Below are 15,584 nucleotides of genomic sequence, written 5' to 3' on the forward strand. Positions count from 1 at the left end.
TGGAGGAAGGTGGCTATTGTGACGGGAGATTTGGCAAAGGAGAGCTTGGGGACTTACCTGGTGAGGCTGAAACACCAGGTTGAAGAGCTGGATGGAGGCGGGCAGCGGGAGAGGGAAGCCTTTCTGCAGCTTCTCTGCATTGGAGGTTAAGGTAGAGGTTAAGGTTAAGGTACCTCCTCTGTAGGGAAGAGGGAGGTAGAGGGAGGGAGGGGCAGGAATCCCAGACAGCCAACCCGGCCTGCCGGCAGCTCCCCTGACCCGGCAGCTCCCCTGGCCCGGTATGCCTGGCTCTGGGAAGAAACCTGTGAAGAGGCTGCCTGGAGTCTCCCACTCTCTCCTCCACCGCGCTCCAAGCACCCAGGACTGGTGAATTCCCGCCCCCTCAGCCCCAAGACCACCCTCCTGAGGGTGGCCGGCACTGCTGGTGCACGCCCAGCCCAAGTGACAGCCGGAGCGGCTGCTTGCTGGGCTGTGGAGGCCCCCCGGGGACATATGATGGATATGCACATGAAGCCCCTCGATGTTTAGGATGAAACCAGAAACGGGCTGTGGTCAGGGGCCAGCTCCCCTATCCCACCACATTCTGGTGTGAAACTCTGGAGAATTCTAAACTCCAACCTGGTCCCTCAGGTCATTATGAAGCTGCATTTGTCAAGGTAGGAGGAGAAGCCAGAGTCTATATGTAATAATTTGTTGTCTTCATTTACAATTTCTAAGTGTTCTAGTTACACAGCATGTGGGCCTCTATTTGTGCCCTTGCCCCTGGCTCTGCAAAGGTCAGGGGTTTCACCAGTGAGTGAGCTGAGTGGAAGCGTTAGCCCAGGTTCGTCCTTCTTCCTTGGTCCTTCTCTCTCGGAGTTGGAAAAAGACCTAGGGCTCTGGCTTCAGGGTTGGGATCCAATCCCAGTCCCATCTCTCACCTTCTCTGTGACCTGGAACAATCACTTAACTTCTCTGATCTCCCATTTCCTCCTACAAAAACTGATGACGTTGCTATCCCCTGTCTCTAGGGGCTGTCTCAGAGGCTGGATGGGCACATAGGAGGAACTCAACCCTTTTTCCCGTCCCTTTTCTGGGTCAGGTGCCATTTGAGGTTCATTTGAGGGCAACACCTCCAGCTACCACAACTGGGGCTGGGTATTCAGTGGCTTCAGGACGGAACCCCGCCCCCCCCCCCCCCCGCCCCGCCTCTTCCCCAGGACTGAAAATCAATCCTTTCTCCAAAGCTCCTTACTGTTAATCTTGGGAATCATGACAGTGGGCACAACGTAGTTCATGACATTCTGCAGCAATTCAACCTGGGGATCCGGAGGAGGATGGGACGCACATCAGGGCACTGTAGCATCAGCTGTCCTCCGTCACCCTCCCTCCCACCCAGAGCAACCTCGCAGCTGGGAAAACCGCTGAGAGATGGACACAGGGGTGACGCGAAAACTCTGCAGCTTGATCAAGGTCACCAAAGTGATCCCTTTTGCTTTAAAGGTTCCAGATGCAAATCACATTCTAGACTGTAGGGGGCAAGGCTGAGGTAAGGAAGGTCATCACAGAGTATTTAAATGTGAAAAACTTTGCATAAGAATATGCACCCGCTCAGACACTGCGGGCTAGAGAGCAAATTAGTTCAAACTTTTGGAGGGCTATTCGGCAATGTTCATCCAAAGCCTTAAAAATGTGTGTGCATGGTGGGCCAGCAAACATGCCTCTAAGGCATTTATCCTAAGGAAATGAAGTAGTGCAATAAATAGGACCAAAACAATAAATTAACAGCAACCTACATGTCCAACAATTGGGGAATCATCTGGGGAACATGGTGGCACTTTGATACTAAGAGATACTATGCACCTATTAAAAATGATATTGTAGATATATAATTATCAGCACAAATTTTTCATGATATATTTTTGAGTAAGAAAAAGCAGACTAATGTATAACTGATTCACTTTGCTGTACAGCAGAAACTAATACAGCATTGTAAATCAACTATACTCCAATAAAAATTTTTAAAAAAAGAAAAAGTAGGCTACAGAAACCATGTAATTCCATTCTGTTATTAAATATTCATAGAAGAAAGTCAGAAAGGATGTACTCCAAATTATTAATTAAGTGGTGAAAATAGGAATGGTTTTTATTTTTATTTATTTTTTTGTTTTGCAAATCTGTAGGTTCTGACTCTTCTATAATGTATATGTTTTGCTTTTGCTATAATAAAAAAAATTCAAAAATAATGTAACACCCTCAAGATGATTGCCTGTAGTGGTGACATTTACAACTTGTAAATATGTACATTTTTGTTTCTAGAACAATTGAGTTTCCTTCCCCAGACTGTAATTCCCTGGGCTCATCAAATGTGGTGCCCTTCTTCTCATGAATCTGGGAACTTTAAATTTTTATTTTCTGTGGAAGCAGAAGTTAGTTACTGACTGAGTCCAGCTGCCACCATGAGAGCCTTGGCACCAGTAAATCCATGAAAATACAATGAGGGTGCTTTGGGCCCTTCTGTGTGTTGTAATCTTATCAGATGGAAATGGCTGGCTGGATTTCCATTGGATTTGGAGGGGATGTTGGGACTGACTTCAGGGCTGGGTGGCTTATAAGGCACCCACTCGGCAGAAATCTTGGGGGGCATTTCAGAGATCTAAGGAAATGTTCTCCAGAGGTTTAGCAAGAGGCTCTCTGGAAGATTCGGGCCATGTGCAGTAAAACACTGTGGACAGAATTAGCACACTGTGGCTTCTAATGGAAGTCACAAGAGCGATGCTCATTCAGGTCGGCTGTTGAAGTACACTTGACCTGCTATCTACAGGGGCAACTCCCCACCAGTGCCAGAGGGTGGTGATGGGGGAGCAGCAGGGGTGAGTCTATTTGATGACAGTCTGTGATTCCGGGTAGTGGAATCATCTACTTGGGCTGGCAAGACACCTGCCATCTCCCTCCCACCTGCCCTACTCAATCTCTAAGTGACTCTGCCATTCATTCACCCAGCTGCTCAAGCCAAAAATCTAGGAGTCATTCTTCATTGCCTTTTCCCCCACCACACACATCAAATCTCTCACCAAGCTCTAATTCTACTTCCAAAGTGTGTCTCCAATCCACCATCTTTCTCCTTCTTCCTGGCCTAGACCCAGCCTCCATCATCTCTCACATGGGCAAATGCACCTGCCTCCCCAACGATCCACATGGTCTGACTCTCATCCCCCGTAATCCGTTCCCCCCATCCCAGCCAGAGGCATCTTTTATAAAGTATAAATCAGATCATGTCACTCCATGCATGAAACGTTCACCAGCTTCTTGCTGCCCTTTGAACACAACCTATTCTAGTCCAGAAGGCTCAGGTGAGCCAGCCCCTGCCTGCCTCTCTACACCCCCTACTTGCTTTTTCCAGCCACACTGCTTCTCTGCATTCCCCAAACATTCCAAGCTTGTTTCACCACAGGGCCTTTGCTCCTGCTATTCCCTCTGCCTGCAACAGATCTTCACCTTGCAGGCTCCTTCAGCCCAAATATCACCTCCCCAGAGAGGCTTTCCCTGATCACATGGTCTAACCCTTAACCTCCCCCATCACTTTCTACCCCACCTCCACTTAGTTTTTCATAGCATTGATCTTGACTGAAATGATCTTCTTCATTTCTTATTGTCTGTTTCTCTACTACAATGTAGGCTCTAGAAGAAGTCACTTTCTTGTCTAATTCATCAGCACATTCCCACACCTGGGGAACAGTGCCTGCCACATAGTAGGTACTCAATAAAGTAATTAACTTGTTCATTCAACAAACATCTGTTGAGCAGATTTTCTGTACCTGACTGTGCACATTTAAGCCCATTTAAAACTCACCACACTAACTCAGGTGGAAAGGATTATCCCTGATTTGTGGGGAAGATATAAAGTTCACAGAGGGGGAGTGACTTGCCCAAGGCCCACAGTTAGTAAGCTTGGAGCAGCAATTCCAGCTCGGGTCTCTGTGCCCACAAAGCTCCCCACATCATTACTTCACAGGCAAATTATATGCAATGAACCAGTGGTCTGTTGAAATGATGCTATGAGCCCAGGTGCCCTCAGGACAGTTATCTCAAGATCAGAGGAAGGAAGGAGCCATCAACGGCCTCAGACTCACCGGGAAGTGGTCGATGTCTGAGTGCTTCAGTTTCAGGAGCAGCCTGTGAGAAGAGGAGGGGGAAGTTGAGACCACCATTAGCCGGACTCATATTAGAGTTCAGTTGCTGGGGAGAAGGGGCCCACTCTGGTGGATGCTGTCTGGTTTTCCCATCCTGTATCCATTCCCCCTTTCTATGGTGACAGCGCCCTGATTTTTCCTTTTGGATGGTCACCCATTCCCTACATTATTAATGCTGGGTTCTGGGGTGGGCTGGCCAAAGGGCAGAGTCTATCTCCCCTGCCACGGTGATTGCTTCAAGGATTGACCTCTAGCCCATGCTGGTCCACTGAGAGCTGGTCCCAGGACTTCTGCTGGAAATATTGCAAGTGAGGTATTCTCTTTTCTCCAGCAAAATTAGGGAGATGCTGGTAACAATTTTTGCCGTCACTTGGTGACAGCCTGCTGGGAAATGAAGCCAGAATAAGGGATAGTAAAGCCAAGAGATCAAGGGAGTCAGAGTTGTAAGGATATCATTTGAGCACTTGGATCCACCCTTGCCTGAAACCCTTGGACTTTTCAATTATTTGAGCCAATAAACAATCCCATATTTACAGACTTTATGGCATCTTAACAATGATCTAGGAGATAGGTAAATAAATGGCTATTTATTGAACCCCTATCATTCACTATGTTGGTTGCTTTATCCCATTGAATTCCTGTAATACCCAAGAGCCAAGGGCCATCACACTCCCATTTTACAGATGAGGTCCTTGACACTCAGAAAAGTCAAGCAATCTGCCCAAGGTCATACAGCTAGCAATCAGCCAAGTAGAATTTCAAACAGGTCTCCCTGATGCCGAAGCTTTTGTTGTCTCCAATACCCTACAGAGTTTGAAAACTCTTGCCCTATGGACTCTCACCACCCCCATCCCTGCATATTTTAGAAAGTCTGTGTTCAGCCATCACCCAGCTCTATTTTCCCCGGCTCCTCTACTTGAGAGGCCCATGGGTGTTTCCAGGAAAATTAAATCCACATGTTTCTAAAGCAGTAACACTTGCCAAAATGATGCCAGGAGAATTAAGCAGCACGTAAACCTCAGGAGCCAAACTCAAGGTTAAGAAGGACAGCTCTGTGCCAGAGAGAAGGCAGAAATGGGGAGGCATGCGGGTCAAGACTCAGTTTAAACAGTGTGAAAGTGATGAAGATGTAGACGCCAGGTTGGAATGCGGGGGTCACCGTATCGACTCTGTGCGTCTCCCTCACTCCTGATCTCTGTGTATCTCCTTGCCTCTCTCTCCTCTTTCCTCCTTTTGTGTCTCTCTGTCTCTCCTGTTAATGTGTCTCTCCATCTGTCTGTCTGTCTTGCTCTCACTCTCTCTTTCTCTGCGTCTCTCCCTCCCTCCCTTTGTCTCTCTCTGTCTCTCTGTCTCTTTCTGACTCTCCCTCATTTCTGGGTTGTTTTTTTTTTTTTCTTTTTCTGTGTGCCCCTCTGTCTTTCTCTTTTCCTCTTGCTTACTGAGTGCTTATTGTATCCCTCGAAGTGTTCTAAGCACTGCAACACATATTAATACCTCATTTCACCCTCAAAATGATGCTGTTGGCAAAGAACAGTTATTGGGCTTATTTTACCAGCCAGGGAAACTGGCTGAAGTTTGGAGAGTTCAGTGCTTGCCAAAGGTGACTGTGTTTCCAAGGCGACAGGCTCAACCTCAGAGCCCACATCCCTGACCACAGCCTCCTCTGCTGGGATTCCAACCCAGGCACGGATTCCAGGGTCTCCCAGCAGGAGATGGCTGATGAAGTCCCAAGGAAGGGTGTGAAGAAGTTGAAGTGTTCTCCAAGTACCAAGGAAGGCCAGGGACGTGGAGTGGCTGGGGGCTGGAGCACATTCATGAGCTGGCACTGCCCAGCCACGAGTGGGCCTAGGATGGGGCGGGGGGTGACCTGGGCTGCAGGGCTTTCAGTGCTAAAACTGGGACACTGCAGACTAACCGAGATGGTCGGTCACCCTATAATGTGTGGTCTCAGGTCACTTCATCTCCGAGCATCAGTTTCACTGCCTGCAAAATGCGGATATTGTGCCCACCATGCGCTGTTTGAGACTTAAATGGGATGGATGAACAGGAAAGCCTGGCACACTGTAAGGTCATTGCTAGCCCACGGGCACCGAGAACAGATGGGCAGCCCCCTCCTCGCTTGCCCACAGGCCCACTTACTTGTCCAGCTTGAGCTCTCCAACAAGTCTGTTGGACCTGGCACGAATATCCACAGAAATGTTCATGTTCTGCAAAGAAACAATCCAGGAAGTGAAGGCCCCTGACCCAGGGGCTGGGGACTCTGCGAAGCCTCCAAGACCGGAAGGTAAGCTTCACAAAGGCTCGGCAGCGGAGCCCTCATTGTTGGGTCAGACCTGAGGGACCCACGGAGGAGAGGACTCTTCCTTTTGCAAACTTTGTGCTTGTTGATGAGTCCTGGCCTGTCAACCAATTACCGTTTTCTCCCCCTGCTTCTGAGACCATTTCAGCGTTCCCAGGCCACTCCCGTGGACTGTGGGAGACAGGCTGTGGGGCTGGAGTCCAGGCCAGCCCTATTCTCACAGACATTCATTCATTCATTCATACAACGAATGTTTACTGAGTCAGGAAACCAAGACTCCCAACCTCAGCTTTCCTGCCTACTGTCTGTGTGGCCTTGGGCAACCCCCTCAGAACCCACTGAATCTGCAAAGTGGGGGAAATGGGCCTCAGCCTGAGACTGGGCAGACCTGAGTACCTCCTGGTGGGGAGAATCTGGCCCTCACCTTCAGTTGCCGGAGTGGGTGCCGCCAAATGTTTGCGGTGTGACAGAGTGATCAAATGAATGAATGCACGAGTCAATCATGGAATAAATACTTGAATAAGTGAAGGATTAAACTCACAAAGGACAGAATAAAGATATGCATGGATGAATAAATGATAAAGGAATGAATGAACGAACACATATACAAATGAATGATCAATTGAACAAAGGTATAAGTAAATGAATAATGGAATAGATGAATGTATGTATGAACCAGCAGAGATATAGTATATTTCAAGATAGCAGTCAAATGAATAATTGAATGAATAAATGAATGAACAAATCCACAAATACATAATTGAATGACCAAAGATACAAGTGAATGAATTGGAAATAGTACGCATATTTCAAGCCAACGACGGAATGAACAACGGAATGAATGAATGCCGGTAGAAGTCAGAAGCAGTAGGACAGTGGCTCCAGTCTCAGGCCCTGGAAACACACAGTCCAGGTTTGAGTCTGGGCAGGACTCACACTGGTCCCTCTGAATCTGAGGGCCATGCTCTTGGCCCTGTCCAGGGCTCCCCATCTGCTCTCACCCGGGAGCAGCTTACCATCTCAAGCAGGAAGAGGGGGGCCAAGGAGGAGTCTGGGAGGACAGCAACGGCCTGGGTATCCAGGGAAAAAGTGAGGTCAAGGCCGGTGGGGCACACGGCGACGTTCGGTGGGGAGGGGGCCCAGATGAGGAGCTGCATCTTCATGTCAGGGAACATCTTAGCCACCTGCAGCCCCCAGCGGGGACAACCAAAAAAAGGGGCAATTTTATTAAAATGTTTCTAAATCCAATCTTGTCCTGGTCCTGCATAAACACCACCAATGTCTTCCCATTGCTTCTGGAATAAATCGTAAAGACTGCATAATTCAGCACTTGGTACCCTGCCAACCTCACGCCCCATGCTTCTACCTCTTGCCCTTTAACTCCAGCCACAAGGGACTTCTTTTCCTCAAATATGACCTGCTCTCTTCCCATCTGAAACCCTTTCACTCTCTGTTCCCTCTCCCTGAATGCTTGTCCTGTATTCTTCCCTAGCTTCGCTCTTTTCCTTCCTTCAAGTCTAGAGAGCAGTGGTGGCTTCAAGGGGGAACAGAGGAGAGCTTTGGCAACACCCCCATCTCAGCTAGCCTCCAATCCTCCCCCAAGTAAACTCACAGTCTGAGTAAAAAGAATGCTATTGTTATGCAAATGAAGCTTCAAGACAATTCCCCTGGCTCCCTACCAGTCACTCCTCTACACCAGTACCTCCTGTATAGAAATTTCTGGAAGTGCCACCACCGAAGAGGCCATTATGGACGGAAAGTTTGTGTCTCCCCGGCCCCCCCACTGTCCCCTGCAAATTCATATACTGAAGCCCTAACCCCCAGTGTGGCTGTATTTGGAGATGGGGCCCTAAGGAAGTAATTAAGGTTAAATGAGGTTATCAGACTGGGGCCTGGTCCAACAGGATTACTGTTCTAATAAGAAGAGACACCAGAGCTTTCTTGCTCTTTCTCCATGTGCTCAGAGGAAAGGCCATCTGAGGACACAGCAAGAAGGCAGCCATCTACAAGCCAGCGAGAGAGCCCTCACCAAAAACTGAATCTGCTGGCACCTTGATCTTGGACTTCTTGGCCTCCAAAACCGTGAGAAATAAATTTCTGTTGTTTAAGCCAGCTGGTCTGTGGCATTTCCTTATGGCAGCCCAAGCAGACTGAGAGGCCTTCCTCCGCTGCTTTGTCTGAAGTGACCTCATCAACTTCAGCCAATAAGTGCTGGCTTCACTTATCACAGTATGCATTTCCTTTTTTATTGTTTTGGGTGTCTGACAATAATGTTCTCTCTCCACTGGACTGGAGCTCCAGGAAGGCAGGGATATGGCCTGTTTTGCTGGATGCCCAGCACAGGGCCGCAGAAATGTGGTGGGCCCTCAATGAATATTTGCTGAATGGATGAACCCTCAGCATCTACCCTCACACCTGGTCACGTAGGTGCTTGGAGCCTTTCTCTGTACTGGGGATGGGCTGCACAAAGCTATTTCCATACTCTCGGGCTGGGTTGCCTCTGGATCTGGAGAGGGGCGCTCTCGGCAGGCCACTCAGCAGAGGCCTGTCCTCCTCAGCTCCCCCAGGCCTGCCTAAAGGGGAGCAGATCCTTTCTTACCTGGGGTAGGAGGGTTCCAAAGAATTTTGTCGTCAGGAAGAACTTGGATTTCTTTGGAAACTGTAGCGAGAGAAGCAGAGAAAAGGATCTTGGAAGATTATGTCATAGATTCGGGGGCAAATTCCATATGAGGGGTGAGAGGCTGAATATACAAACAGACCATGGCCAGACCACATATGACAATAGAATGCCGACCCAGAATGGTCAGGGCATGATCAACGACCACCAGCTTCCCTATTTTTTGTATGGAAAAAGTCAAATATGCTCCTCAAACCAATCACATAGGATGCCCGGCTTCCGTTAGCCCACCTCCAGCTTCCCTGCACCGACAACCTCCATAAGAGCCTACCTGAAGCCCTCCCTTTTTTTCACTATAAAGCTTTCCTGCCCCCTGTCTGCCTTTGAGTCACTGCCAAACGCAACTGATAGAGGTTGACTCCCTTGCCCTGAAGAGTTCTCATTCGGGTGGTCTTTCTTTATTTCCACAGGGGGGACATGTGGGGGTCAGCATCCCTTTGGTGCCTCTACAGAGAGGGAGGATCTGGCATCCCTTCAGGGAGCAGCGTAGGAGGAACCCAGTGTGGGTGGTGACCAGGGTGGGATCAGGTTGCCCCTAGACTCTGGAGAAGATGGTCATTTCCTCATTTTACAGATGGGTAAACTGAGGCCCAGAGCAGGACTCAGCCACAAATATACAATGAGGATGATGACCATAACGGTGATATGATGATAAGGCTGGATTACAGACCAACACCTGGCAAGTACTCAGTCAACGTTGGCTGTTACTGTTAGTATTCAGAGGACTTCCTCCATGCTGATAAACCTGTGCTGGGGCTGCACCAGCATTCATATCTCATTTAACCCCTTTGGAGGAAATAGAGGAAACCGAGGCTCTGAGAGGCGGAATAACCACCTAAGGTCACCAGCTGGAAAAGAGGGGAGCCGGGATTTGAACTCAGGTCTGGTTGACTCTAGAGTCCAGACCTTGATCTCCCCAACTGTGAACCAAGACTCAGATCCAGACCGTCTACTGCACTCTGAGCCCAGAGCTCTTCACACATCTGCCTCCGCCTGGCCTTACCATGTCGTCGCTGAGGGTCAGATTCAGGACTCCAGCCTCTTGATACACGAGCCCGGCCGTGTTGAAAAGATATTCGGAGATGCCCAGGTACACCATGTGGTTGTGGTCGGTGGGAAGGGTCAGCGCCGGCGGGGCAAAGGGAGGGGGCCTGCGGTGGGCCAGCCTGAAAAACTCCCCCTGGGGGTGGAGGCGGCAGAGTAAGCCTGGGCATCCTTCAGGAATTACAATTCGATGTCTCCATTTCAAGAAAAAACGAGCTAAGGATACCAATCACGTATTCACAAAGGAGAAAGCCATGGCCAGAAACTAACAATAGCATCTCTCCTGGGGCTACTTTCTAAGTGCTTTTCCCACCAACCCTGTGAGGTAGGTGAGATTATACTCATTTTACAGGAGGGGACACTGAGGCTCGGGGAGGTGAAGTGACTTGCCCAAGGTCACTCAGAAGGGTAGTGGCAGAGTCAGGAACTGAACCTGGGCAGCCAGGGTCCGGCAAGCACACTCCCAACCACGCCGTTGGCTCTGCCTCAACCTTGCAAAGAAGCGCAGAAATTCTCCTAAGAGAACACGGAGGTTCTGTTTGTTTGTTTCCATCTATCAAATTAGCAAAAATTTCAAGAGAGAGGTAAACTGTTTTAAGTGTGTGTGTATTTTAAGCTCATACGACCCAGGTTTTGGTGAAAGTATTCACATGCTGCTGGGGATTATATGTTTATGTTTCTGAAGAGCAATTTGGCAACACATTGCAAAAACAGATCACTTATTTAGCTAAAAAAATAAGAATGTTGAGTTATAAAAAAGCAAATTGTAGATGGATACATATGTCAGAATACCATTTATGGAAAATTTAAAGGCCTATAAAACATACTATATAAGAATTATTGACACACACAGGCAAGAAGGACACACAGGGACGTCATCCGTGTGATTCCCTGGAGGGTAGAGAGTCCCCAAGGGGGGGCCTCAGCTATTTATTTCTACAATGTTTCATTTCAAAAAAATCAGAGGTGAGTATGACAAAATGTGTAACATGTCTGAAATCTGGGTGGTGGGTACGTGAGAATGTGCAATATTCTCTGTACTTTTGGATCATTTCATTATTTACAATTAATGACTGTGACACCCATACTATAGAATAAATACCATATGCAACTCTTAAAAATATCAGGTGTAAAAAAAAGACAAAAAAAGAAAACATAAAAGACAAAAATAAAAAAAACAGGTGGACCTATGTACCAAACAGGAACCAGCTCTAATATACATCATTAGGTGAGAAAAGCAAGTGAAGAACAGTGTGTATTCATACGTGCGAACAGATTCTCAGCAAAACTCGATGGGCTTTCACATATGTATATGTGAATGCTTAGGACCAGGAGACTGGAGGGCTAAGACCCTCCACGGCTGACGGCCATTACCTCTGGGCAGGAGCCCCGAGTGGGGATAGGGGGCAATAAACAGGACATTCTCATTCGCTAGGGATAAATAGGAATTGTTTTAATCTTTTATTCCATCGTATCACTTAGATTTTTAAAAACTATACTATTTGGTCCAGCAATTTCACTTCTAGGAAATAGTCAAAGATGCGCAGAGATCCAGCTATAAGGATATTCGAGGCAGCTCTGGTTAAGCTTGTGGGAAAAATGGAGAGAGCACAGATGCCCCAGGAGGGGGCACTGTCCACGTACCTTACCACAAGCTGTCCACTGAGAGACCCAAGAGCCAGTAAAAGGGCTACGGGAGGACATTTCATTGATAGAGGTTCACATTATACTGTTCTGGTTTTAAAAGTTGTAAAACAGAATGTAAAATATGACCTGTATACATGCATGTGCGTGTATGTACTTCTATGTCTATGTATGTGGTTTTTATGCGTATTTGTTTCTGCCTCTGTTACGTGTGTGTGTGTGTGTGTGTGTGTAATTTCCTGTGTCTCAGCAGAGACAAGGATTGGAGGGTTGGAAAACTGTAACTTGTGTGTCAACAGTGCATGTCTCTGAGTTGTAATATTAGGGTAATCTCTCTTTCCTTCTTCCCTTCCTTCCTCCCTTCCTTCCCTCCTATTTATTTCTCTGCTCCTTTGTGGTTTCTACATTTTCTTTTTGACATCAAATGTGCTTTAGAACAAACAAGTAAATAGTAAACAAACAAGCCAATCACCGATTGTGGAGGGACTGAGGTACATCCAGAGGGGATTCAGGGAGTGGGACTTATTCCAGCTGAGGAGGTCCGAGAAGGCTGCTTGGGGAGTGACAACCCAGCCCACATCCACTGGAAGATAAGAAGAAGCCAGTGGGGTAGAGGAGGGCATGGGAGGGAGGGGAGTCCAGGCAGAGGGAATGCACAGGACGAAGGCCCTGAGGTGGGAACTAGCTGGATATGTTGAGGAAGTGCAAGGCCAGTGAGTTTGGTTGGAGGGTGGGGAGTGAGGGGGAAAGTGGCATGAAATGAAACTAACTCCATCTATCCATCCATCCATCCAATACATATTTACTGAGCACCTATTATATGCCAAGCATAGTTTTAGGTGCTACACATACAGTAAAGAACAAAGCGGACTTCCCTGGTGGCACAGTGGTTAAGAATCCGCCTGCCAATGCAGGAGACACAGGTTCGAGCCCTGGCCCGGGAAGATCCCACATGCCGCGGAGCAATTAAGCCCGTGTGCCGCAACTACTGATCCTGCGCTCCAGAGCCCACGAGCCACAACTCCTGAGCCCGCATGCCACAACTACTGAAGCCCGCGTGCCTAGAGCCCGTGTTCCGCAACAAGAGAAGCCACCGCAAAGAGAAGCCTGCGCACCGCAATGAAGAGTAGCCCCCGCTCGCCGCAGCTAGAGAAAGCCCGTGTGCAGCAACGAAGACCCAACACAGCCAAAAATAAATAAATAAATAAATTAAAAAAAAAAAAAAAAGAACAAAGCAATCACAGCCCCTTTTCTTTCATCACATTGAGGGAGACAAGCTTGCGACCGTGTGTACTAAGTGCTGCTGAGAAAAATAAAGCAGGATATAGGGGAAGAGGAGGGCGCTATTTTAGCAACAGTGGTCTGGGCGGACCTCTTTAGGGAGAGGATATTTGAGCAAAGACTTGAAGGAGGAACGGGAGAGCTTCTGTGGATATCTGGGCCAGAGCCTCCTGTTTAGAAGGAGCAGCAAGTGCAAAGGCCCTGGGGAGGGAGCAGTCGTAGTGCATTTCAGGAATAGCTGGAAGGCCAGTGTGACTGGAACCGGGAGAAGATGAGGAGAGTGGACTGGGGAGAGCAGTGAGGATGGATAGGAAAGGGGTGGAGTCATAAGATCTGTCTCCAGGGATGATGGGGAGTCTGGGGGGGGGGGGGGAGGTGGTCTGAGGCAAAGGTGTGAGGGTGTATGATTCGTGGTGTAAGTCTTACCTTCAACAACCCATCCAGCCTATCAGCTGTGGCTTTTGGAGGTGCAACCAGAGAGTAATCGATCCCAGCCACGTTGTCTATTTTGGTTGTCACTAGGGGGAAAGAAGATGGACCATGAACTGGCTCCCCACGGCAGCAGCTTTGGGGCCTGGGATGCAGAGGCAGCATCCCCCTAAAGTTGAATCAAGACCTGCAGTGCTAATTCCATTCCTACCTCCTCCAGGGAGCCCTCCCTGAGCTCTCCTTAAAGGAAAATGAGCCCACACCCCACATTCACAGATATCATCTCTCTCCCTTCTTCCAACAGCCCGGAGACGTGGCTGAAACACAGAGTCAAGGAACAGAAAGACCTGGGCTTGAATTGAAATCTATGTGACCTTGGACAAGTCCTTTCATTTCTCTGAGCCACATTTTTTCATTTGTAAAATGGGGTACTACTAGTGACCTTGACGATGCCCTGTACCTGGTAGGAACTCAAAAGCCAGAAGGGATCATTATTAGCAGTGATAACATCCCAGGCTGAGCCCAGACTGGCTTCAGGTCTGAACGGTTTCTCTGTTTTCCAGCAGTAATCAATGAGGATTAAATAAATATTGGTTCCTCCTTTAGCCCTTCCTTCCCATGTTAGAGGGGAATAAACCGAGTCTCAGAAAAGGTAACTAGTCTAAGATGGCAAAGCTGGTGAGTGACAAGGCTGGGACTCAAGCCAAAATCTTTTTCCTGCCTGGTGAGGCCAAACCTTGGACACTGCAGCTGCACTGAACACGCCCAGGAGGGGCCCTGTGCCTGGAGGGGCTGAGGCGATGCCTGGGGAAGGGATGCCTGGGGAAGGGAATGGACATGTGCCATGTGCCAGCCAAACCAGGCTCCACAGGGAGGCAGCCCAGGCAGCAGTTTGGGACACAGGCTTGCGATCCTGTTTCTGCATCTTACTGCCTCTTGACCTCAGGTAAGTCTCGGCTCCTTTCTGAGCCTCCGTTTCCTGGTGGTAAAATTGGGACAAAACAGTGATGTCAGCGGGGTGTTAGGAGGCCGAGAGGAAACCGTTCTGCTGGGAACATGACACATGGTGAGCACTTGGCCATACAGGTCCTCCCCCACCTACTGCAGCCCTTCACCGTTTACCAAGCATTTGGGGAAAGAGAAGATTGTCCCCATTTTAAAGATATGGGAACTGAGGCCCTGAGAGGAGAAGCGATCAGCCTCAGATCTCAGGCCAGCTATGTATCTCTGGCTCCAGAGAGCTGCAGGTATTTGTTGTTTGGCCCCTGCAGAGCTGCTTTTCCATTAAACTTCTGGACCTGCCACAAGGACCTGGCCCAATAGGGGATCTGATGCCAATTGCCATTTGAAAATAATCGTGCTACCCATTCCCACCCAAGCCCAGGCCTGCCTAGGAAAATTGCTGGCTCCATCACACTCTCCCTGTGTCCCTCACCCCCTCCCCCTTCTACCCCAGCCTCCTTACCTGGCAGTGTCTGGAAATAAGGTTGCAGCTTGGAGGATACGGCACTGGTCACTATCTCGCAGATCTGGGGAGAACAAAAGAACTGATCAGCAAAGCTTTCCTATAGTGGAAAATGTCCTCTGAGAATAATTATCCGGACATGTTTCGCTCTTCTTGAATGTTTCCTTGAAAATCATGTAACTACTCAAGTTTCCCTTTTCTCTTTGGCCACCAGGAAGCTCAGAGTTCAACATGTAACTTTATATGACTGGCATGTCTGCATTTTATTTCCTACTCTGGCATGGAGCTTTCCTGATGGGTATTTATGTTTTCTATTTTTTAATGTGAGATTTTGTTTGTTTGTTTTTGTTTGCACTCAGACCCTTTGTGGAATGAGGTGGTGAAAAAACGAACAGGAGGTGGTCAGATGTCAGCCTTCCCCTGTGTGTGCTTCTAGGAGCAAGGGGCAGGCCCTCTGCTCAAGCCTGGGTGGGCACCCTCATCTTTGTCTTGTGTGGCCAGAGAAGACTTCCCAGCCGTCCCCCTCCCATAACTCATAGGGGAACAAGCACTGGTCTGAGAAGCCCTGGATCC

General features: G+C 48.5%; 1 protein-coding gene across 1 annotated transcript in view; it reads right to left on the reverse strand.

Annotated features, from left to right (window-relative positions):
* BPI (bactericidal permeability increasing protein) overlaps positions 1 to 15,584 on the reverse strand; it is a 29,465-nt gene that overhangs the window by 1,462 nt on the left and 12,419 nt on the right. Inside the window, exons 6-14 of the mRNA XM_068523789.1 lie at positions 15,012 to 15,075; positions 13,544 to 13,635; positions 10,152 to 10,328; positions 9,071 to 9,130; positions 7,488 to 7,655; positions 6,312 to 6,379; positions 4,113 to 4,155; positions 1,235 to 1,298; positions 58 to 134 (exon numbers count right to left, since the gene is read on the reverse strand). Of these exons, the coding sequence (XP_068379890.1) occupies positions 58 to 134; positions 1,235 to 1,298; positions 4,113 to 4,155; positions 6,312 to 6,379; positions 7,488 to 7,655; positions 9,071 to 9,130; positions 10,152 to 10,328; positions 13,544 to 13,635; positions 15,012 to 15,075 (813 nt within the window). The remainder of the gene's footprint in view (positions 1 to 57; positions 135 to 1,234; positions 1,299 to 4,112; positions 4,156 to 6,311; positions 6,380 to 7,487; positions 7,656 to 9,070; positions 9,131 to 10,151; positions 10,329 to 13,543; positions 13,636 to 15,011; positions 15,076 to 15,584) is intronic.

This window comes from Eschrichtius robustus, chromosome 16 (genome assembly GCF_028021215.1).
Source record: "Eschrichtius robustus isolate mEscRob2 chromosome 16, mEscRob2.pri, whole genome shotgun sequence".
Lineage (NCBI taxonomy): Eukaryota > Metazoa > Chordata > Mammalia > Artiodactyla > Eschrichtiidae > Eschrichtius > Eschrichtius robustus.